Source organism: Crocuta crocuta, unplaced genomic scaffold (genome assembly GCF_008692635.1).
Source record: "Crocuta crocuta isolate KB4526 unplaced genomic scaffold, BGI_CrCroc_1.0 scaffold282, whole genome shotgun sequence".
In the NCBI taxonomy this organism is placed as follows: Eukaryota; Metazoa; Chordata; class Mammalia; order Carnivora; family Hyaenidae; genus Crocuta; species Crocuta crocuta.
This window is the reverse complement of record NW_027529174.1, coordinates 3431436-3456687: the sequence shown is the minus strand read 5'-3', so window position 1 is coordinate 3456687 and position 25252 is coordinate 3431436. Positions and strand designations below refer to the sequence as shown.

Sequence of the window (25252 nt, the reverse complement as noted above, 5' to 3'; positions counted from 1 at the left end):
TACAGGATGGTGCTAGATCTTTTTTATTTTAATTTTTTTTTTTGTCATTTTTTAAACATTTATTTATTTTTGAGAGCCAGAGCATGAACAGGGGAGGGGTAGAGAGAGAGAGGTAGATACAGAATCCAAAGCAGGCTTCAGATTCTGAACTGTCAGTACAGAGCCCGATGCGGGGCTCAAACCCACAAACCCCAAGATCATGACCTGAGCCGAAGTCGGATGCTTAACCAACTTGAGCGCCCAGGAGCCGCTGGATGGTGCTAGATCTTGAAGAGAGTTGCTAAAGAGACAGAGATGGAAGAATAAACATTTCAAGTTTGTCCTTTCTGACTTTTTGACTGTAATTCTACAAGATTAAATAGAATGGGGGAATAAAAGGTACAACGGCAAGTTAAAACATTCTTACTCATTATTGCCTATTAGTACCTGACACCAGTCCATTATCTTTGTAATCCAAAGGTGATGTTGTGTTTTCTGTCAGGTAGCTGTGGATAATAGTTCCTTCCTGTTTTGTTCCCTTATAATTAGATAAAGGATTCATTAATATCTTCCCTATGATGAATACTACAATATTCGTGAATGATGGAGAGAATGTGGATCTGATTGTTGAATATGAGGCATATCCCAAGCCTGAGCACCAACGGTGGGTCTATATGAACAGAACACTCACCGATAAATGGGAAGATTATCCCAAATCTGACAACGAAAGTAATATCAGGTAAGAAGAGAGCCTTATACGGGGGATTTGATATTTTCCCCATCTTCCCTGGGCTTCCCATGGTCTATTTCTGTGACGCATGAATGTATAAGAAGACACTTGGTGCAGAAAGTAGTTTGGGCCTGCTTCCTGAGGCTTCAGACCAGTATTTCCTTTTGCTTTGTGTTTAGAGCACGCACAGAAGTCTGTGCCTCCGTTCCCTCATTTGTGAAATGGAAGATTGTTCACTCCCAGAGTCTGAGGCTAGTTCAGAGCAGTGGCCAGCAAATACTAGAGACACATTAAAAATGTTTTTTCAGAGAAAGAGGAGAGTTCGTGCCTTGAATTCTTTTTTTAAAAACCGTAAGAATTGTTGGTCAGAATGCAAACTGGTGCAGTCACTCTGGAAAACAGTGTGGAGAGGCCTCAAAAAATTAATAGAAGTCCCCTATGACCCAACAATAGTACTGCTGGGAATTTACCCGAGGAATACAGGAGTGCTGATGCATTGGAGCACTTGTACCCCAATGTTCATAGCAGCATTTTCAACAGTAGCCAAAACATGGAAAGAGCCTAAATGCCCATCCACTGACAAATGGATCAAGAAGATGTGGTTCATCTATACGATGGAATACTACATGGCAATGAGAAAGAATGAAATCTGGTCGTATGTAGCAACGTGGGTGGAGCTGGAGGGTGTTATGCTAAGTGAAATAAGTCAGGCAGAGAAAGACAGATACCTTATGTTTTCACTCATATGTGGATCTTGAGAAACTTAACAAAAGACCATGAGGGAGGGGAAGGGGGGAAAAAGTTACAGAGGGGAAGGGAGGCAAACCATAAGAGACTCTCAAATATTGAAAACAAACTGAGGGTTGATGGGCATTGAGGAGGGCACTTGTTGGGATGAGCACTGGGTGTTGTATGGAAACCAGTTTGACAATAAATTATATTAAGAAAAAAAAAAAAAGAAAACTAAGCCTCATTCAGTAGCTCTGGGCCAGGTAGTGAACCCAAGTTCTGTCATAGCACACACACCTCTCATTTGATCCTCAAGACATTTATGATGAAAATAGAGGCATTCATAAAATAGTAGTAAGTGCAAGAAAACTAGTAAAGAAGAATAAATACAATAAAAATAATTTAAAAAAATTAAAAGAGTAGTCAAAGTAGCTTCTTTCTTGTAAGCTGCAGGTGCTTCTGCCTGTGCTGCATTGTTCTAAGTACCTGACGTGTAGTAAGCCAATAATTTTAGTCCTCGCAAGCCCCATGATCAGGCACTCTTATTTCTATCATTTCTGTAGAAGAGGAAACTGAGACACAAGTGAGTGAAGTAGCTTGACCAGGATCAAAACGGCTGCCTGAGGTAGATGCCCAGGTGGAGTTTGTATTTTTTTCCAGTCAGGAACCATGGGCTGTTGTAGCAATGTGGGTGAGAGCTGACGTCCTGGGCTAAGATGCAAGGGTGGGAGGGAGGCGAACAGATTTGGGAGGCGTCCAGGCTACCTCCATAGGGAGACTCGGTGGTTGAGGGGGGCGGGAGAGAGAGGTAGCTGCCGAAGACGGCCCTTTGGATTCTGTGTCCATCAACCAAGCTGGATAGTGAGGGGTGATGCCATTCAAGGAGGAGGAAGGGTTGGCAGGAGCAAATACTGCGAGTTCAGCCTGGAGTTTGTTGACTTTGAGGCTCACCATGGGCTCTCAAGTAGAGGTGTTCAGCTAGAGCATCCTGGGCCAGGTTCCTTAGAAGCACGGCCTGGGACAGGGATTCTGGGTCAAGGGCTTCATTAAGGGAAAGAGGGACGTGCCAGGGAGTAGGAGAGCAGGGCAGGGGGGATAAAGGAGGAAAGAAAGGGCGTGGGTGAGCAGCAGGCTGATCTCAGGGGTCCTCTGGAGCTGGCCTTTAGTCCCTCCCCGTGGGCAGTCACTCATTGGCTGTAGACCTGGAAACAACAGTCAACTTTCAAGCGGGCCGCAAGTGTCCAAGGGCAAGACTCGTGAGGATGTCGCAAGAATGAGTCATTATTTTTTTTAATTTTTTTTCAGTTTATTTATTTATTTATTTATTTTTACAAACAGTTTATTGTCAAATTAGTTTCCACATAACACTCAGTGCTCATCCCCACGAGTGGCCTCCTCCATGCCCCTCCCCCCTCCCCCCCCAAGAATGAATCATTATTAGCTGTACCCACAGGGCAGGAGGCTGGGGGCATGAAGACAGCTCTGTAGAGGAGGCATAGGGCTGAGAAATCTGAACCAGAGGTAAAGGTTTGAAAGTTGTGAGCAAACAGCAAGTAGTTCGGTGCGAGAGTGGACTGCTCAGGGGCCCGGCTAGACGGTTGCGTAGCTCATGCGGGTCCAGGGCTGCCCAGGGCGCCGTATCCATACCAGCGTCCTTGTCTGTAACTTCTGGCAGAACTCCGCCCTCCGTCTACACAGCCGTATCTGGGGGCCCTGCTGTAAAATAGAAGCTTCCATAGCAAGTACCGCAAAGGACACTAGAAGAGGTGGTGGGGGTGGGGGGGAACCAGGAGGTGATGGAGTTGCAAGAAGGAAGGTATGGGGCCACGGCGTTGACCTCGCTCTCTGCGTGGAGACACCTCCATGTAGACGCCTGCCAGTCTAAGGTTCTGCCAGGTGAGCATCGTGAAAACATGGCGCAGCGGGTGAGCTCAGGACATGGTGGGGAGGAGACTGAGTGAGGACTGAGTGAGGCAGAGAAGGACATGGCCGTGAGGACAGCCAGGGACGGGGAGGCGGCTGCATCATCTCCCCCCACTCAGCACCCTCCCCGGGCAGCCATTTGTCCCAAAGTAAATATAGGGGTATAGGTTTGTATTTGCTAATCTCGATCTTGTTAGTACTGAATTAAGTCTTAGTTTTCCTCCAACAGGCGTATATTTCTAGACAGAAGTGGTGGAAAAGACCCTCACTTGAGGCAGGCCCTNTTTGTTTTTTTTTTTTTTTTTTGTAAATATGTGAGTGAACTTCATCTAACCAGATTAAAAGGGAACGAAGGAGGCACTTACACATTTCAGGTGTCCAATTCCGATGTCAATTCTTCCGTGACATTGAATGTTTACGTGAACAGTGAGTAAAACGAATGGGTCCTTATCTCTTTCTGTTTTATTATTTTAAGTTGTGGCTCGCGTTTGCAACAGCTGCAGAACTGAGCTCCTTGTGTGCTGGGTAAATAATGTTTCATGATAATTTTGACCTTAACAAAGACCCTGTGGTTTGGTGGTTGGAAGAATGTGTACGAAAACCAATTCCTTGTCCTACATCTCTCTGACCATATGACCTTGTCGAGGGCACTCAGATTCTGGGTTCTGCCTTTGAGGTAAACAGAGGAGCCACAGAAGTTAAAAATAACTGTCGTCTGAGGGAAACGCGTATTATTATTGATTGTTGAAATGGCGAGCCAGAGGTTGAATAGGACTCGGATTATGGTGTTAGGTGGGTAAGACATGCTATCAAGCTCTGACATGATTTCTTTGTGACAGTGCTTTCTGTCTTGGCGTTGAGATTATTTGTTTTGTGTTCTCCTGCCAAAAGGAAGGCAATATCGATCCAGCTCCTCAGGCCCCCTCCTACGTAGTATGTGGGTACCAAGGAGAGGGAGCAGGTGGCCTAGGTGGGAGACTGGCTCTGGACATGGGACCGGAACACCTGAATCCTGCCCCACTGTGGCTGCTGCAACATCTCGGAGAAATGTCTTTGCCCAGAGGTTGAGGCCAAGGGAGCATGCTCACAGGCTGGGGCTTCTGTCGTGGGCGGGGCTTCTGCCGTGGGCGGGGCTTCTGCCGTGGGCGGGGCTTCTGCCGTGGGCGGGGCTTCCTCTGGTGCTACTCCCGGGCCTGTCTGCTTTCACCAAGGCAGGTGCCTGCCATGCCAGCCAGGGGACCAGGGCACAGGAGGGTTCCAAAGACACAGAATTCCAAGGAGTGGCCGTCCTGAGTGTGTGTTGGGGGGGCGGGGGTGGAGGGTAAGAAGACAACCTGGAACACTCCCTAGGAGACGACTTAGTAATTGGGAATTAGCGGTCCTGGGTGTGTGTTGGGGGGTGGAGGATAAGGAGACAACCTGGAACACTGCAGGAGACGACTTAGTAACTGTGCTGAGCACTTACATATGTGCTGGGCTGCAGGAAGGGGCTGTGGGAACAAAGACTGGGCACCCGTTTCCTGTCCTGAAGGAGCTTGCTTGTTCAGAAGTGATTTTACAAGTTCATTGATGCCCCAGCTGGGTGCTATGGGGCAGGTTTCATGATCCATTTCAAGTAAAGACAGGAAACGGCCAGTAAGTGATACTTAGGGCAGATTTTTGATTCCTAGTCTGGAGTACCTTCATTTCCAAGAACAAGATGCTCTTACATGTTTAGATAAAGAGGGCCACATCTATGGAGCTCAACAAGTTTCTGAACTACAGGCCTTCTCAGCGTCCTCAATGTGTATATTATGCCTCCCCAGGAGGTGGGGGGTGGGGTATGGGGTGGTATGTGCAGACCAAGCTTGTTTGACCACAGAACTTGCCTGTTTTTGAGGAAATCGTGTTAACATCTCAGTTCCTCAGAACAGCGTTGATTATATGGTATCTCATTGGCCTGCATCCCACATATCTCTAGATTAATTCAGATGTTAATCAGAGGAGTTTAGCATATTACACATGGGCAAAATGATCTGCTTCTGAAAAACCTCCAATATTCGAGTAATTTAAGAGATGATTGCAGGCAAGTCAATATCCTTAGCAGCATAATATGCACGTTGTCCACATACAGCTCGAATTTTGGTGCTCTGGTACAGTGCTTTCCAGTCTGTGGTAAAGGACCTTTCCTTTTTTTTTTCTAATTTATTCTGGATCAGGGGCGCCTGGGTGGCTTAGTCGGTTAAGCGTCCGACTTTCGCTTGGGTCATGATCTCGCGGTTCGTGGGTTCGAGCCCCGCGTCGGGCTCTGTGCTGACTGCCAGCTCGGAGTCTGGAGCCTATTTCAGAGTCTGTGTCTCCCTCTATCTCTGACCCTCCCCTGCGCATGCTGTCTCTCTCGCTCTCCTAGAAATAAATAAAAATATTTTAAAAAAAAATTTATTCTGGATCAGTACTTTCTATAAAATGCAGTAAGAGCCGGGACACCTGGGTGGCTCAGTCGGTTAAGCATCCGACTTTGGCTCAGGTCATGATTTCATGGTTCATGGATTTGAACCCTACGTCAAGCTCTGTGCTATCAGCGCAGAGCCCACCTCCGATCCTCTGTCCCCCTACCCCTCTCTCTGCCCCTCCCCTGCTTGTTCTCTCTCTCTCTCAAAATAAAAAAATGATCTTAAAAAATAAAGGACCAGTCACTAGGAAAGTGAAATGAAAAAAAGGACAGACATGCAAAACCCAAGTTTGAATTTTTTTTTAATTATGAGACTCAATAGATAGAAAAATTACTCTGTCAGATTGCTCCTTGTAAATACTTATTACCAGGCTGTTTACTTAACTCTCACTGACCAGTAACAGCAGATCATGGCCATGGCCTGCTCCACAGACCTCACTCTGAGAAGCTCAGTAGTTGGGAATTTTATAAAGTGAAGTGCAATTTGTGTCTCTCTTTCCCTGGCTTCAAGGTCAAGGAGACATTAAGATCTGTCTCTCTCCCCTTTTTCGTGCTAGTCTGGTCTGCCGGTTAGCTGTGAGTCACTGACTTTAGAAAGATGTCTCTAAAGTCACCCTTACTTTTCTCTGGTGACAAAATTGCTGCCATTTTACTTACCAGGCTAATTTGCCATCCAGCAGGGTCAGTGTTTGTCACCTCTGCCGGTGAACTCCTGCTTGTTTGAAACTAGATAGGAAACGGCATTAAGCTTCCCAAGTGAATTTTTTCTCGGATTCCCCGTTGGTGCAGATGCCCTTTTGTTTATGCTGGGGCCTGGGTCACAGACGCACCCCTAGCATTTCCTGAGCTCCCACTTCATGGCACTGGGCACACAGACAAGGGTGGTGTCTGCCCCTGTGGACTAAGTTCTTCAGGAAGTCTTTCACTGATGCTAGTTCATTACCAGCACTTAGCTAACAGAAGCCATTTCTTTCACTAACCCACTACATTGGATTTATCTCCAAATGCTCTGACAGAGGTAGCATTGTTAAAAATATTTTTTAATGTTTCTTTTTTATTTTTGAGAGAGTGGACAGACTTGAGTGGGGGAGGGGCAGAGAGAGAGGGAGACACAGAATCTGAAGCAGGCTGCAGGCTCTGAGCTGTCAGCACAGATCCCGACACGGGGCTTGAACTCACAAACCGCAAGATCATGACCTGAGCTGAAGTTGGGCACTCACCAACTGAGCACCCTTGTCCAGGCACCCCAGTAGTATTTTATTTTTAAGTTTATTTTTTATTTTGAGGGAGAGAGAGTGTGTGACCAGGGAAGGGGCTGAGAGAGAGGGAGAGAGAGATCGTTCCAAGCAAGTTCCACACTGTCAGCAGGCAGGGCTCGATCCCAAGGACCATCAGATGATGACCTGAGCCGAAGTCAAGAGTCAGGTGCTTAACCAACTGAGCCACCCAGGCACCCCGACAGAGGTAGTATTTTTGTGTGAAACCTAAAAACATCATAATCTCTTGTGAAGTATGTTCAATTGCTCTTCACAGATCCAGTTAACTAATTTCTTTGTTGATTTTTTTTATAGAAAAAGATTTTTTTATATGAAATTTTAAAGTCAAACGGTAAAAATAGTTTTAAAATTTTAAATTAGAGTTGTGTCCATTTTGACATAACACTTTAGCTGAGCCAAATCCATGTGTAGATCTACTATGTGATTTATTCCATAAATAAGCTTAGCCCCAAGGATGAAAGGAATTGTGCTCTGCAAAAATTAGAATTGATAAAAATGAGAATAATAAGTACCTAGTATTAGTGCAGAAATTCAGTGACTTCTACTCAGTGGCATTAATGCAAAATAATAATGCATTTGCTTAATAATTTTTTTAATGTTTTATTTATTACTTTTGAGAGCAAGAGAGACAGAGTATGAGCGGGGGAGGGGCAGAGAGCGAGGGAGCCACAGAATCAGAAGCAGGCTTCAGGCTCTGAGTTGTCAGCACAGAACCCGACATGGGGCTCGAACTCACAGACCACGAGATCATAACCTGAGCCGAGATCAGACGCTTAACTGACTGAGCCACCCAAGTGCCCCCATAATTGCCTAATAGAATCAGCTGAAATGCTTATGAAAATACATGACTTTGAACAGTTAAATGTTTGATGGTTGAAAAATTCACTTGTTTTAAAAACTCCACATGTAGATTTGAGTACACTGAATGTGTGCATGTGTGTGTGTGTTTTAATTGCTTATGTGGGAGGTTTTAAAAAATACCATGTTCTGTCAGTTTGTGTTAGAGAAAAATATGTAGCATATTAAATTTGAAAATGTTTTAAGTCTGTTTTTAACTTCTCTAACCAAGCCATGATTTACATGGGTCCGTTCCGTTGGCTGTTGGCTCTGTGGTATTAAAGGTGGTTTATAAAAGCCAAGCAGGAGCTAGAACATGTTGCCATTTTTGAGCAGAACTTCCAGTGGAAACTGATGGGGGTTTCCACTAGAAAACAACGCAGAGGGGCGCTGGGATTCTGTCTTTCCTTCTCTCTGTCCCTTCCCTACTTGCTTTTTTTCTTTCTCTCTCTCTATCTCAAAATAAATAAACTTAAAAAAAAAAGGCAGTGATTCTTTGCATTGAATTTTCATTACCATAATCACCCTTGAACTGCTTATTAAAGATGCATACAGAAATCAGATTCTTAGTTCTCTAAGGAAGCTCGATATCTTGGGTGAAAATGTCCATTTTCCTTTGCCGATTAAAATTGGGAAGAATGTGGAGTTCTGAAATGTATAGAACTACCCAAAAGTGTTTTCTTCTTTATATATATATTTTATATATTTAGATACAATGACATAATAAGTGTTCCTTTTCTTTAAAGTTTATTTAGAGAAAGAGGTGAGAGAGCAGGGGGAGTGGGGAGAGAGAGAGAATTCAAAGCAGGCTCCATGCTGTCAGCACAGAGCCCAACTGGGGGCTTGATCTCATGAACCATGAGATCATGACCTGAACCAAAACCAAGAGTTGTACACGTAACTGACTGAGCCACCCAGGCGCCCCAGAAGTGCTTTCTTATTTTTTTTTTTTTAACATTTTATTTATTTTTTAGAGAGAGAGACAGAGTGCAAGCAGGGGGGGAGGGGCAGAGAGAGACAGAGGCACAGAATCCGAAGCAGGCTCCAGGCTCTGAGCTGTCTGCACAGAGCCCGGCATGGGGCTCGAACTCACGGACAGCGAGATCATGACGTGAGCCAAGGTCGGAAGCTTAACCAAGTGAGCCGTCCAGGAACCCCTCCAGAAGTACTTTCTTAATAGGTACTGCTCTTTCCAAAAACTCCTGGAGGTATAAAACAAAACAAAACAAAACAAACACGACACCACCACCGAGATTCTATGGGTAGCCTGTGATACTCAGAAACTTCTGGTCTCCTTGCTTACAATAAATATCACACAGTAAGGTTTTTACTAGATCCAGGACAAATAAAAGGCCAAATGGACATTTAACTCTAAATTACCCATTTGCTCTTTTCCATTGCCACCCAGTAGTTCTTGAATACATTTCAAACCTTATAGTGGGCTTAAGTGTTACTCAGTAGTGTATATATTTTTTTAGTCTATTCTGGCATACAGTTTCAAATATCCCATGTGAGTCCTGAAGTAACCTCCATAATTGTGGAAAGAAAGTATGATTGATATGATAAAGCCGTTGGTTTTCAAACCTCTGGAATGATTTTAAGAAGAGCCAGTAACGTTTTTTGCCCAGCTTTATTGAGGTATCCTTGAGAAAATTGTGAGATATTTGAAATATATACATGATGATTTTGATGTATGTAAACATTTTAAGAAGATTCTCCCATCCAGTTTGTTAACATATTCATCACCTTACATATTTACCCTTTTTTTTTTTGGTGGGGGGGGTAATTTGTTTTGGGTTTTGGTGAGAATGTTTAAGTTCTACTTTCTTGGCAAATTTCAGTGATCTAATATGGTGTTATCAACTATGGTCACCATATAATCCATTAGATCCTCAGGCCTTGATTCATCTTATACCCGACTTTTTGTACTCCTTTAATGCTTCTCCCTAATTCCCTCATCCCTTCAGCCCTGACAACCACTTTTCTACTCTTTTTTGATGAGCTTGATTTTTTTTTTAAGACTCTGTTTAAGTGATACCATGCAGTTTTTGTCTTTCCATGTCTGACTTATTTCATATAATATCATGCCCTATGGATTTATCCAGGTCACAAATGGCAGGATTTCCCTCTTTTTCAAGGCTGAATAATATTCTTGTGTGTGTGGTGCACATCTTCTTTACCCATTCATCCACTGAAGGAAATTTAGGTTGTTTCCATACCTTGGCTATTATAAACAATACTGCAGTGAACATTGCGGTGCAGCTATCTCTTCAGGGTAATGGTTTTGTTTCTTGGGGATATACACCCAGAAGTGGGACTGCTACATCTTTTTTTTTTTTTTTTAATGTTTTATTTTTATTTCTAGGAGAGAGAGAGAGAAAGACAGTGTGAGCAGGGGAGGGTCAGAGAGAGAGGGAGTCACAGACTCTGAAATAGGCTCCAGGCTCTGAGCTGGCAGTCAGCACAGAGCCCGACGCAGGGCTCGAACCCACGAACCGCGAGATCATGACCTAAGCGAAAGTCGGACACTTAACCGACTAAGCCACCCAGGCACCCCTGGACTGCTACATCTTATGGTAGTTCTATTTTTAATGTCTTAGAGAACCTCTGTGCTGTTTGCCAGAGTGGCCGTTCCAGTTTGCATTCCCACCAACAGTGCGTGAGGCTTCCCTTTTCTCCATTTGTTATCTCTTCTCTTTTTGATAATAGATGTGCTAACTGTGCAGGCGATACTTCATTTTGGTTTTGATTTGCCAGCAACCTTAAAATGCCTCTTTAAAACATTATCTGACAATATTTCCAGATCAGCCTTGTGAATCTAATATTTGTGGTAAATGATATCTCGGGGCTATAAATAGATCTCTCTCCAGTCTTCAAGGTGTGCCCTTTAATGACAAACCTGGCCAGTTGAGTCAGAGTACTGTGGTACTCAGGTGGCAGTAAAGGGAGGCAAACAGGACAAGTAGATACCGAGAACTCCGGGATCAGCCCGTCACCGCTGGGCACTGTGGGACACGTGGAAAGTTAAGCTAGATTGGCTATCCAAATGACTGCTGAACCTCACCAGATTCACTCTCAAAGCTGCCAGCTTTACTTTATTTACAGTAGAGTGTTAACAGGGGGTTGAAATAATTTAAGGAGATGCTAAATAATACATTGTTTCCATATCACCATATCATGTAATTAACCTCCTCTGGCATGAGCAATTATTTATAGATCATGCAGTGTACCTGTATCAAGTCGAAGTAGTAAATCATCTAGAATAAGGCCTCTTGAAGATAAGGTTTCTCTTTGACCACATTTGCAAAATCTGGGCTGCCTTTTATGTATTTTCGGTTATAGGTTTTTAAATTTTATTTTAATGTTTATTTATTTTTGAGAGAGACGGAGTGCAAGCAGGGGAGGGGCAGAGAGAGAGGGGGACACAGACTCCAGAGCAGGCTCTGAGCTGTCAGCACAGAGCTTGACACGGGGCTCGAACTCCTGAACAGCAAGATCATGACCTGAGCCAAAGTCGGACGCTCAACCGACTGAGCCACCCAGGTGCTCCTGGTTATAGTTAAATCTACTTATGCATGGCTAAACTATCCTTCTTGTAGGGGGAGCCACTCTAAGGGTAACTCCCTGCAAACAAGGTACATGCCAGCGTGTGTACCACAGGTGAGGGCAGACCTGTCCACGCTGGCCATGTAGGTAGATGGCTTAGACTGCCTGCCAGCGAGCCCTCTGGGTACCCACCTGGCTGGAGGTCTCAAGAACCTTCCCCTAAGATAAAATGGTAGTGTGGGGTGGACTTCAAGGATTGCTCATTTGGGAGACTTTGGGTCTGGGCCTTTCCAGATACCCAGGAGACAGCAGCAGTTACTAGAACTTTGCCTCTCTGGAAGGTGGAAATGTTTTTCTGCCTTTTAACCTGTCAGCCTTTCTGTCCCCATTTTTTAAGGATTGAGAAGACCTTACAAACATTTGGGTTGGTCCAAGCCATACTTGGGTTAGAGGCTAACCATTTATTTATTTATTAAAAAAATTCTTTTTAATGTTTTATTTATTTCTGAGAGAGAGAGAGGGAGAGACATCGTGAGCAGGGGAGGGTCCAAGAGAGAGGGAGACACAAAATCCAAAGCAGGCTCCAGGCTCTGAGCTGCCAGCACGGAGCCCGATGTGGGGCTTGAACCCACGAACTGTGAGATCATGACCTGAGCCGAAGTTGGATGCTTAACCGACTGACCCACCCAGGCCTCCCAAGGCTAACCATTTTAAAGCTTACAACTAACACTGGTTTGTTGAGTTTTGCTTGAGAGGGTTTGTTCTTTAGTGTTTTTTCTTTTATTCCTATTAGCTAGAGTCTATTAGGTCTTCTAGATTAAATTACTAGAATTCTTAAACATTAAATAAAGCCAGTGCTATTTGTATAGGACTCCTTTTTGATTTATTGCTTGCTTTTGAGGGTTTGCTGTAAGGCTATCACAGGAACCAGAAATGTAACTTGGTTTGTGCAAATATTTGTGTACGTGTGTTTTTAAATTAAAACAAATTTTTAATTACAAAAATAGCGTGTGAAAAATAGTTCTAGAAAAACCAGATGTAAATAAGCAAAAATAAGAAGCAAGTTTTAGGGGCTCCTGGGTGGCTCAGTTGGTTAAGCTTTCGACTTTGGCTCAGGTCACGATCTCACTGTTAGTGGGTTCGAGCCCCACGTCGGGCTCTGTGTTGACAGCTAGCTCAGAGCCTGGAGCCTGTTTCAGATTCTGTATCTCCCTCTTTCTCTGACCCTCCCCTGCTCACGCTGTCTCTCTCTCTCTCAGAAATAAGTAAGACGTTAAAAAAAAATTTAAGAAAAAAAGCAAGTTTTAATTATACCTTTTTAAATATTTTTGTTTATTTTTGAGACAGAGACACAGAACAAGTGGGGGAGAGACAGAGAGAGACAGACAGACAGAATATGAAACAGACTTCAGGCTCTGAGCTGTCAGCAAAGAACCCGATGCGGGGCTCGAACCTGTGAACTCTGAAATCATGACCTGAGCTGAAGTCTGATGCTTAACTGACTGAGCCACCCAGGCACACCTAATGATACCTTTTAAAGTGTATTTACATTACCATTGCTAACATACGCCTTATTGTATATACGTTCTTCCTGACCAATTTTTTTAGCCTTTTTATTTTAATAAAAATGAGATCATACTGCTTCGTAAGCTTGTGTTTTGGCGCTGAAGAGTGAATGCATTGTACGCATCTTTCCGCATCATGAAATACTCTTCTGCAACCTCATGTTGGCATCTCGTTGCATGGATAGTGCATATTTTTTTTAGCCCATGTCTATGTCTGGTGCAGTTTTGAGACATTGTGGAGAATGGGGGGTGGGACACGGCTGATGTGACTGGGGTTTTAAAGAAACCCATCAAATGCTTATTTAAGGTTTATAATTATCTTGTTTAATCTCAAGTGCTCGACCTTGCGTAAGTGCCTGGCAGTAAATAAGGTTATCATCTGTCATTATCTTTCATGCTCCCATGTCTTAAACATATGTCACAAAAGATCCTCTGTGCTGGCTTTTGGGATGGTTCTAAATTAAGGAATAATTTTCAGATCTTCTTAGTGTGGTTGCTAATCTATGTAAAAATAGTCACTTGTCTTTTTACATTAATCTCTTTATAGGTAGTGGGTATTCATTTGCAATATCTGACGGTGTCAGAGCCCTGTTTTTATTTTCCCTTCCCAAATTTGAAATGAGTTTTTGTTGTTAAATTGCTCGGGAGTTGTGACTGTTGTCTTTGATGTGACACTTTAATGTCTCCTCTTCCTAATGAAGAGAATCTCTGTGGCTGCACGAGTTGCTGGAGACATTTCAGTGGAAAGAAAAAAGGAATATCATGGGAACCTACTTTTAAAGTAGAATTTGATTCTCTTACATTCTGAAAACATTCAGGAAATGTGTTGGTATCCTTTTTCCTTCATGTCTCATAAGAAAGTTGGTCTGGGGGCGGGTGGGTTGCTAATTTGGGGGGTCTAATTAGATGCTGGGCCCGCCTGAGAGCAGGTAACCTGCCTAGACTGTTAAGGCCCTTTGTTCGTATGATCTGCCCAGTCCTTCATGTTTATGGCAGAAAAGCAGGAGAAACAGGTTTAAGTTATGTAATCATGTAAACTGCTAGAATTGACCCTGAACTCGGGGCATGCTTTTCTAAAAACAGCATGAACTCCTCTTCATGTTAGTGGAACTTCTACCCTATGGAAACTTCCTTTCCAGTTGAGGCAGATATGTTTTTACATAAGATTAACCCCCTTCATTTATACGTGTAGATACAGGCTCACCTATAATTTAGTGTAAATTTAAGTTAACTCAAGAATAGGTATGTATTTTTCCCATGAGTTTTATGGCAGTAACCCTTCTCCTCCATTTCGAATTATGTGGCAAAATGAATTCAGTGCTTGTACTCAATAGAAAAATAACATTTTATCACAGGCCTGCACTCCACGTGTGCCCACATCTGCCTCCCCCCATGTCTGGGTCACGTGGCAGTGGTACCCCTGTAAATTGAGCCTCGTGATTCTGGCTGAGGAAGGCTTTCTGCAGGTAGTTTAATTACTTTTTAAGTTTTTAAACTTAATCTCAAGATTGGGAGAACTTTAATGACTGTTTAGATCACAGATTGGCAGGGGCTCCTGGGTGGCTCAGTCGGCTCAGGTCATGATCTCACGGTTCGTGGATTCAAGCCCCGTGTCAGGCTCTGTGCTGACAGTGCCTAGAACCTGCTTCGGATTCTCTCTCTCTCTCTCTGCCCCTCCACTGCTCACGCTCTGTCTCTCTCTGTCTCTCAAAAATAAATAAACGTTAAAAAAAAAAAATTAAAAAAAAAAAAGGAACAGATTGGCAAACTATAGACCTAGGGCCAGATTTAGCCTGCAGCCTATTTTTTGAAGGGCCCATACACTAAGACTTTTTTTTTTTTGAATGGTTGAAAAAAATCAGAAGACTTTGTGAGATATGAAAATAAAATTTCAGTGTCCATAAGGAAAGTTTATTGGAACACATCTGTGCACATTTGTTTGCATGTCTGGCTACATTTGTGGTACAATTGACAGAACTGGGTATTTGCAAGAAAGACTCTAAGGTCCACAAAGTCTAAAATATTTACTGCTTCACCCTTTCATTAAAGGGTAGTTTACCTCTATCTAGTTTAGAACATCACTTTATTAGGAGGGTGTTTTTTTATTTGTTTTTGTTTTAAATTTTATTTATTTTGAGAGAGGGGGAGAGAGAGAGGGGTTAAGGAGGGGCAGAGAGAGAGGGAGTGAGAATCCCAAGCAGGCTCCGCAGAGCCCGTCGCTCAGAGCCCGTCATGAGGCTCAAACCCATGAACTGTGAGATCATGACCTGAGCCGAAACCAAGAGCCAGAAGCTTAACTGACTGAGTCCCCCAGACCCCCCTTTTTTTTTTTTTTTTTTTTTTAATGGTAGACACTCTGTTAAAGACAGCTGGATACAGACACCTATAGTTGAAGTTTTATTTCATTTGTTAAACGTCTATCAAAGTGCCCATCTACCAGATTCTGGCCATGTTTAAGAATGTGTAAAACAAAATATATTTTCAAAATATCTATTCTGGGGATATTTTTAAGTATAAGTAAAAGTTAGCCTGGATTGTTTTCTACTCCTATTTTAGCTGACTTAAGTTCCTTTATCTTACCAGTGTTGTGGCAGGAATACAGATTTGACCCAGGCGCAGATAGTGACAGATTGTCCCAAAGTCTTGCTGTGTTGCCATTAAACACCAGCAGACCTACAGTCGTAAAAACAAAATGCATCCTTATGAGCCCTCTTCATTTAGTCTTTTATTGTTTGGGGACCTAAGTCCGTGTTCTTTGCTGATTATAAAGCACGGGCAAAAGTGTGTTCATAGCAGGAGCTGGTCGAAGTGGTCGGGAACGAGAGGAGTTCAAGTCCAAGACACATCCACACTGGTTACTTGTGTGTCTCTTCTCACCCCCGCCCCAACTCTTATGATCTGTGCTGTGTTCTCAAAAATTTGTTTTGTTCTTGCTTTCCGTATGGGCCCGATGGTGGTAAAAAGGAATATTTTTCACGATCACATATTTTTGGGGTAAATCAGCAAATGGTTAGGATTTTTAATTGCATGAGCCATAAATTCTCTGTAGAGTCATTAAGCGGTCTGAAATCAGCCTACAAGCTGATCGGTGTTGTTGGAGACACTGGAATGACTCAGGTCCGCGAAGCTTTGAAAGGAGAAAAGGCTATTTTCTTAATCTCTGCAGGAAATACATAACTCATACACCTCTTAGGCTTATCTAAACCTCCAACTTGGGAGGAATTAGGGAATGTGTCATTTGGTGTAGTGCTGATTGCAGGATATCTCCGAAACCACAGCTCAGATTTAACCTGGAGAATTGCAGAGTTATGTATCTTTAAAAGCAAAATGCATATTTAATGCCTTACACAGTGCACTGAGGCACTTACAAAATGCAGATGAGCCCAGATTTTCATTTTTGGGAATCAGATTTATACCTAGCTCATTCTTTATGCATTAAACATTTTCATAGTGCAACTTGCCATGTAGAAGCTGAAAACTGTACTCGTGTAATTTAGCCTTTTCAAAACGAGGTCTGTCATCACCAATGTTAGGACAGGGCTGGGATTAGGGCAAGGCGCTTTGGGTGCAAAATTTAAGGAGGTGCTCACTCACCATGCCAGCCCTGTATTTGCAAGACCTTGAGGAGGGTGAGTGCCTTCTTAAATTCCACACCCTATGTGGTTTTCTGGCCTCACCCTAGTCTCGGCCCCCCAGATCAGGGTCTATCTTAGGTACTTTAAGAAGGCACATTGCTGGGTCAGAGCCTCAACTTCCTGAATCTCTGGGGTTGGAGTTGGGGGTTGGAGGGGGCAGGAATCTACATTTTAATTTCTTTTCCTCTCAGTGACTTCTTCTTGGTGACTTCTGAGCTCAGTTGGCCAGGCTAAGTACCAACAGGATGAAAGCTGCTCTGTGAGCCTCAGGTTACAACCGGCCTGAGACAATAACTTAAAAATCAGCCCAATTAACCAGCACTGGAGAACAAGTAGGCCAGCCGGACCATGCCACTTGCCAGCCCTGGCCGTGGTGTGACGGTCACCAGGTGTCACGCTGGAAGGCTTGGATCTCGAGCACTTGTGGCCAGAGCTAAATGGAACTGATTATGTAATTTCGAGCTGTTCCAGTTTTTTTTAAATTAAAAAGTGGTTTATCGGTTTACGATTAGCTCTATGTTCGTTGTTAAAAAAAAAAAATGAGAAGATAAGGCAAAAGAATAAAATAGAAACTCTCCATAACCCAGGAATGACCACTGTTAACATCTGAAAGTATCCTTTCAGTTTTTTTTCCCCCTACTGGATTCATATTCAATTCCGCGGACAGAATCTATTGTGTGGCATAAGGAAGGATGGGTGACGAAAAGACTGTTAGTACAAGGTGATCTGTCTCAGGATCTCGATTCCCATCTAAGCCCTATCCACTTACCATCACCATCTCTGTGTAGACCCTCCCTCCTCATCTTTAATCTCTGCGCTAAAGAAAAATTCACTTGAGCAGGTGGCTGTGGCCCGCTATTGCAAAATAGTGGAAATGGTGCCCCCACACAGGAAGGTCACCATTCATCTCTTCTAGGCCCCTTCTAATCGGATTCCTTTGACTCTGGCGACCTTGTTCTTTTGGAGGAGACTTAATCGTCCAAGCTGGTCTGGTCTGACTCTGTTCTGAGTCAGAGGCACAATCAGTGAGACGTGGTTCTGCCCTTGAGTACATGGAGTCTGATGGAGGAGGCAGACCAGGATGCTCTGCCCTTGAGTACATAGAGTCTGTTGGAGGAGGCAGACCAGGATGCTGTAGTGTCAGGTGCTCTAACATGCTGTGGGAACAGGGCGGACAGACCAACCAACTTGGCTTTGGAGAGTTGAGCATGGCTTGAAAAAGGAGATGACACTTGAATTGAGTCCAGAGAGACCTGCCTTATGGCGCCTGCCGTCTCCGGCAAAAAGCATTCTCCAAAAGTTCCACTGTTTTTTTGTGTTCTGTCCTACTTTTCAGCCCAATCACACAGTTGCCCATGATAATTAAATGAGACTTGCCAGATGGATGCTTTAGCAAGACGATGGCTCGTCTTCTTGCTCTATTTGTGAAAGCTGGCATGGGATCCAAACTCTCAAGGATGCCTCTACCTTGAGATCGCTTTGGAGTGCTGCTCTTTCGGGTGTATTAGCTACATGGCCCGCCTGTCCACAGGGCCAGGCTGAGCCCAGGTGGGTGTGCCATGCGTGCGGACACTGATCTCTGTGCGGCTGTTTTGCCTGCAAGGAGATGAGATGCTGAGAGGTGGTTCTACATCGTTCCCTTCCTTTGAAGAAATAATCTCGTAAGCTTTTGATCTGTCCGTCTTACCTTCTCACCACATGTACTTTCCCTGTCAGTTGCAACATAATCGATGTCAGATTCCCAATGCATTGGGTTAAGACACATACCCATCGTCACATCATCTCAAGCAATTTGTGCATCACCGAAGAGAATATTTAGAGTGGCAAATACAGTTACTTTAATCTGTAGCAAACTTGATGCACCAGGGAGGGTAGGTACTCTGAATTGAAAACCATAACTGAATCGTTAATAAATTCATAACAAATAAATCTATTTCATTCCTGCGAATCATTCTTCCTTCTTGGTGTGCTCTATCTCATTTAATTGTAAGAGCATCACTATGAAATGGGCACTGTCATTATTCCCACGTGACGCACCAGGAGGTCTGATGGGGAGCAGGTTCGTGGTTAAGTGTGGGTACCCGTCTGCAGGCCTGGCCATCACACGTGCGGCCTCCCAGAATTCTGTGCCTGATGCTGTGCTAAGGATTCGGGGTGAACATCTCCCTGCCCCTGCTGGCGGATGCTCACAGTCTAGCCCACTCACTCTCAGAGGGTTAGCAACCTTCACATGTATTTCCAGTAGAACAACTGAATGTAATAAGTTCATTTTCCTTTCCCTTTAGAAATAATTTCAAGAATTTGCAGTGCTGTAGGGCGCTCTTGATTGAATACCAGTTGATTATTGTAGTTATCCAGAAATGTCAAATTAGAGCATTCCTGCTGACACAATTTACTTTTTCAGTGATTGTACACAGGCTTAGGTGTACATATGAATAAAAGTCTCGGGCTGGTTTCCTCTTACAATTTTCAGTCCATGTTTTGCATTTGAAATAAAACTTTGGAGTTCAAAGCCCATATTGTATTTTACTCTTATGTTTGGGTTTCTCCATAAATAAGATGATTCAGTTCTTTTATTTGCGCCCATTCCCTTCTGTGCCCATCCTCCTCCCACCCCCAAAAGAGGACCTTCCTGAGATGGGCAGAGGGGACTTCTTTTCCTGTAACTCCTCTGAATTTCATCCAGTCCAGTCTGTGCCATAACTTGAAATTCCTGTGGCGGGTTCAGTGATTTGAAATTCTCGTGGCAGGCATCCTAAACAGGATTCCCACCTTCCCAACAGTTGGAAATCCTAACATTCGGGTTAGAAGCGGTCTTTCAGATTTCCCCTCACTGGAAACAGGAACCCGGCCAGGTGGTCCGGGATCCCCGCTTCAGTCCTCCCGGAACAGGGAGCCCTCAGGGACCCCCCCACATCTGCAGTGTGGACAGTCCATGCCGGGGCTGGGCAGCTAGCTCCTGCTGTGTAAGCCCTTCTTGGTCTGAGCCTCACCTCTGCCTCCCTCACTGCTTCAGATTCTCCCCTTTGAACGTATTCCCTCAGGGTCATCTTCAACCTTAAGAAAGTTGTAAGGATTTGAAAACGGTGGAGGGAGGAGGTCTTGGTGAGATTTTCCAGCCATCTGACATACGACCATTTCTCTTTTCCTGCAGCAAAACCAGAAATCCTGACTCATGAAAGTCTCCCGAATGGCATGCTCCAGTGTGTGGTAGCCGGATTCCCGGAGCCCACAGTAAATTGGTACTTTTGTCCAGGACCTGAGCCAAGGTGAGGTGATTGGTTTGGGTACCACTTGACATGTGTAAGGGAAAGACTGTAATTTAGTTGAATTTCAGATACATTTTCAGATTTTTTTTGAAGTTTTATTTATTTATTTTTTCTGTCCATGTGGCTTTTGGGGGGGGGGACATAATTGCTGTATTTTTTGTGGGAGACATTAATTTTGTTTGCTGAAAAATGATTACTGAGCGACTTCTCTCTTTTGGTGGTTATCTTTTGGATTTATCGTGCAATTTCTAGCCTGCAGGTAGATAAAGCAATTTTCCAGGACAGAGTAATTAGATTTCCATTCTATACGCAGGAGGTAATGTGTGTGGGAAACGTGGCTGTAGTTATCATGAAAAAAATTACCTCAGAAGTTAATTGCCAAGTTACCAAAAAGTAATGATCGTGCAGTTACAACATACATATGGCATTTGTAAGCTGCGTGTTTTTAAAAGGTTTTCTCCTTGATTAGGTGCCCAGCCCCTGAGCAGAGCACATCTGGCATTGTGTTTTCCTCTCCCTCACAATCTGCACTTAAGCCTTAAATTGTCCTTTCACATTACCTGAAGATGAAAATGGGGTCAACGTTGCTGTTTTTATCCGTCAAATGCTATTTGGTGCTCGGGTTTTAAAAGCCCAGTGTAACATCACAATTGAATAGTCGGGATAATAATAGAAATTTTATTTTTCACAGAATAGACCTTTTTATCACAACGAGTTAGAAGAGGCTACGCAGGATTGTTGTTTTGAGCGGAGTTTTAGTGGTATGTTTTCTTTGGGGAACAATAGGGAAAGGCTCGGGACCCCTGGCAGTGTCCCGACCGTGGCAGTAACCTCAGCAGTTACTGCTGTCCGTACAGCAAGTGTTGATGGAGCGCCAGCTGTATGCCAGACACTGGTCTGGTGAGCAAAACGCACCTGAGTCCCGGCTGTGTGTGTTTATGTCTAATGGGCAGAGGTGAGCAGAAGATGAAATAAACAGCTACCATATGCGGGTGTTAAGTGCTAAGGAGAATAATAAAATGAGGTAAGGGAATAGGAAGGTATTGAGTATGTAGTGTCATCTGGGTCTAGCCCCTGATGGGCTTTGCCGCCTGGAGTAAAAGCTGCCCATGGTACAGCTTCTGTCTCCCAAGTGAAACCTGGAGCCATGGGGTCTCAGCCGCTGGGGATTTGGGGGCCGCCCTGTCTTCATGCTTGTAGACTTTAACTCTTTCCTCCTCTAGGCTCTTTTTCAACCCTCAGGTACCATTTGACAGTTGCTTTATAAAGGTCTGCTGAGCGCTAACCATCGTTTCCCATTCATTTCTAATCCTTTCACTAACCTTCCAAAATGGGTATTACCATCCTGATCTCCTAGCTCTGGGAACTGAGTCCTGGAGAGCCTGAAGGGTCTTGTCAGTGGAATAGGTGTTTGAATCCGGATTCGAACTCCTGTCTCACTCCCCGTTTCTTTGGGTCCACCATGCTGTTCTAGTCACCGCCCCAGGGAACCTAGTGCCCCCTCTGTCCTCTCGCTCTTGGTTGTGAAAGGGAATTTCTGATCATGACCTGCTAACTTAGTTTGAAACGTATGCCAACTCCAGTGCGTTTGATTGATGGTTGATCCTTCTAGAGTAAACCCGGGTTGTTATTTCCTTCCCTCTAGATGCCCTGTTCCTATCGGGCCGCTGGATGTGCAGCTGCAAAACTCATCTGTATCACCATCCGGAAAACTAGTGGTTCAAAGCTCCATCGATTATAGTGCTTTCAAGCACAACGGCACAATCGAGTGTAGGGCTTTTAACAATGTGGGCAAGACCTCTGCCTTTTTTAACTTTGCATTTAAAGGTAACAGCAAAGGTATATTTCTTTTTAATCCAATTTAAGGGGATATTTAGGCTCTGCCTGCCATATCAGTCATGATTTTCAGTCCATTCCATCAGTGGCCATGTCATTTCTGGTAATTTCTACATCGCACCATGCTGTCATCAAACTCACTAAGTTTCATTCTGTGCTGTTTGTTAATAACATGTATGCAGTGATTTTAACCACACACATACATATTTATGTGTTTGTGCACATGTGGATGTATGCATGCACACGTGTGTGTATGTGTGTAATGAATTGCATATTTCCAATCCTTTCCATTAGAAGGGGTCAAGAAAGAAAATAGGAGAGTATATTTACCTTAGAGTCATACATAACCAGAATTAGGGCAATTTAGAAACTCAAAATTTAAAATTTTAGTTATTAAAAAAATGTTTTTAATGTTTATTTTTGAAGGAGAGAGAGAGAGACAGAGTATGAGCTGGGGAGAAACAGAGAGAATCCAAACACAGAATCCAAAGCAGACTCCAGGCTCTGAGCTGTCAGCACAAAGCCTGACACGGGGCTTCAACTCACAAGCTGTGAGATCATGACCTGAGCCGAAGTCAGATGCTTAACTGACTGAGCCACCCAGGCGCCCCATAAAATTTTTAGTTACTTAAAATCACATGTTTTAATACATCGCCAGGTACTATATCAGTCACTATATGACTGCCTTTTATGAAGTCATGTCAGTGAGCTATTTCTTTAATGTCTGTAAAACTTGATTCATGAGTGACTACCTCTGCTAACATAAGTTAAATGATCCTTGTGGACAAATTGATGAATTGGTATGAAGTTAGAAGACAAAGAAACCAGGCGCCTACATTCTAGGGCTTAGTTTTTGTTTTCTTGAGCTGGCAAAGATGTGTGCCAAAAAAGTGGTGTATTTTCAGTTTTTGAGTAACGAGGAGAAGAATTTTACATTGTTCTTCATCATAGATTTTCCCCCCTCAGACAGACAATGAAAGACCATTTAAAAAATGTTTTCTTGGTTGTAAAAGAAATTCTTACTCCATGTAGAAAATTTGGAAAATACAGGGAAACATAAAGAAGAAAGTTTAAACCCTCCGTAAAGGAAACTTCTTAAAGTTGTCCAAGGCAGGAATTTGGTTGAAGTACAAAACTCATTCATATGTTGTTTTTTATTGAAAAACGGCATGAAATTATTCTTGTGCTACAGAAATCTCAACCTCCACAGGAGGCTGGTTTAAGTTGTTATTTTAAAAGATTCCTTTGAATAACAAGAGTAAGCTAATAAGCGAGGCAAGGCGCTGAGAATGCCCATGGCTTTGAATCCTGCCATGGGCTGTAAGATAGGAGATGGGTGAGTTGGGATTAGGTGGCTGTGTGGTGAATGTCTGTCCTTGCTAATAGATTGTGATTCCACGTTCCCCTTTCGTTTTAGAACAAATCCATCCCCACACCCTGTTCACACCTTTGCTGATTGGTTTTGTGATTGCGGCTGGTATGATGTGCATTATCGTGATGATACTTACCTACAAATATTTACAGGTAATCATTTATTTGCTCTCTATCCTAAGGACTTAAAATGATTGAAACGTTCATCATTAAAAGATGATATATCTTTCCTTTTCTCCCCCGACCAGAAACCCATGTATGAAGTCCAGTGGAAGGTTGTTGAGGAGATAAATGGAAACAATTACGTTTACATAGACCCAACACAACTTCCTTATGATCACAAATGGGAGTTTCCCAGAAACAGGCTGAGTTTTGGTCAGTATGAAACAGGGAGCTTTCCGTGTAACCTCTTTGTGTACACAATGACTTTAGGGAACCCCAATAACTTCCTTTGTTCTGTTGCACCTGAAACAGAACAGTTTTCTGTGAAATGTCACCACCTTTGACGGGTTTGGCATACTGTGCATTATAGGGAAATGTCTCTAGGCAGATTTGTCCTTAATTCTGTAACAGTGCCTTCATTGTTGACTTTGTGATGACACAGGTGGTCCTCTGGTCCCAGCACCACCACATACTGTCTTCTCTTCCTTTCTGCAGGGAAAACCTTGGGTGCCGGTGCCTTTGGGAAAGTGGTTGAGGCCACTGCGTATGGCCTGATTAAGTCGGATGCGGCCATGACCGTTGCTGTTAAGATGCTCAAACGTAAGTTTTTTTCCTACAGGCTACTGCATGCCCTCAACACCAGCTTGCCAGATTTATTTTTTGCTAAAATGAGATCTCTTTAATTTTAGCAAGTGCCCATTTAACCGAACGAGAAGCCCTCATGTCCGAGCTCAAAGTCTTGAGTTACCTCGGCAATCATATGAATATTGTGAATCTTCTTGGAGCATGCACCGTTGGAGGTAAAGCCATGACCACATTACCTTTTATTATCTTCCAAATTCTCAAAAGAGGGGAAATTTTCATATGATTTTGACAATGCTCGATTACACCCTTCTTACAAGATTTTTGCCCAGATTGGTACCTCTTGCTAGATGTCACAGCTCTGCCCCCAAAACTGTTCTTCTTCAGAATGTGTATTTGAGTTTTATCGTCATGGGTGGGACAGCCCAGGACGTACCTTAGTTACTGTCACATATGTTGCATCGACATTGACCTTCTGGGTACCTTGAGAATGTCTCCTCTCATCCAGAAAGCTTTTCTTTGATCTTGCAGGGTTTATACTTTGTTGGATCATTTATAGTCTCTAAAGGGTTAATATTCATTTGCATATCATAATTAAAGATAGACTTTGAAGCCTACCAGTTCTCAAATAATGCATCAAATGAGCCAAGCACTTCACTTCTATTAAAAAAAAAAAATTTCCAATCTGAAGCAGTTCTGAAGGAGAGCCTTCCATCCAGGATTTCTGTGATGTTTCCAGAAAACTTGTTGGTCTAAAGGACCAGAGATGGGTAAAATGAGCTGTCTTCCTCAAGATGTACAGAGATTCACGGTCAAGTTGACAGCTTCTATAATTTCGTAAAACAGCCCCCATAAATGCTGCGTCCACATCATGCGTGGTTCACGAACACGTCTGCCCAAGTTAATTAGTTGCCTGTTAACTTCAGGGCTGTGGTTTTAGGCACAGTCAACAACACCGAAGACATTTTTGACCAGGAGCAGTCAGAACACAGGTGATGCCCCGTCATTTCAGGTTTTCACCCATTCGCCAGTCTGTTCTCTGGCTGTTCCGTGTGGTTGGTTTTCCTATTATGCGGTTTGTGCTCTACATCATTTCCATAATAATGATAGGAGAGGGCGTGGAGCCCCCTGCACACAGAAGTGAATCAAAGGATTCATGGAGGAAGTTTGATAGTGTACAACATTGAAAGCGGTAACTCTTTGTAAACCTAAGACTGACATCACTTAGAAGGTCAGGTAAAAGGGGCTTGCTTGTTCAGTTTTACTCCACAGAATGCTATTTTTTGCCTAGCAGTGTCAACAGATAGGATTGTATTGGTACTAAGTAGGCTTATCAAATGAACTTGAATGTTAATAGTCACGATCACCCCTGAGTGTAAG

The 25252-nt window shown here is 43.4% G+C and overlaps 1 protein-coding gene across 2 annotated transcripts in view; it reads left to right on the top strand.

Annotated features, from left to right (window-relative positions):
- The window catches only part of KIT (KIT proto-oncogene, receptor tyrosine kinase), an 86887-nt gene that overhangs the window by 48803 nt on the left and 12832 nt on the right, over window positions 1–25252 (top strand). Inside the window, exons 6-13 of one of the 2 annotated variants that reach the window (XM_077757771.1) lie at window positions 529–718; window positions 3672–3787; window positions 19807–19921; window positions 21567–21748; window positions 23175–23281; window positions 23377–23503; window positions 23786–23890; window positions 23980–24090. In XM_077757771.1, coding sequence (XP_077613897.1) covers window positions 529–718; window positions 3672–3787; window positions 19807–19921; window positions 21567–21748; window positions 23175–23281; window positions 23377–23503; window positions 23786–23890; window positions 23980–24090 — 1053 coding nt within the window. Of the gene's footprint in view, window positions 1–528; window positions 719–3671; window positions 3788–19806; window positions 19922–21566; window positions 21761–23174; window positions 23282–23376; window positions 23504–23785; window positions 23891–23979; window positions 24091–25252 lie in introns of both variants that reach the window. The other variant, XM_077757770.1, reaches the window with a different exon arrangement.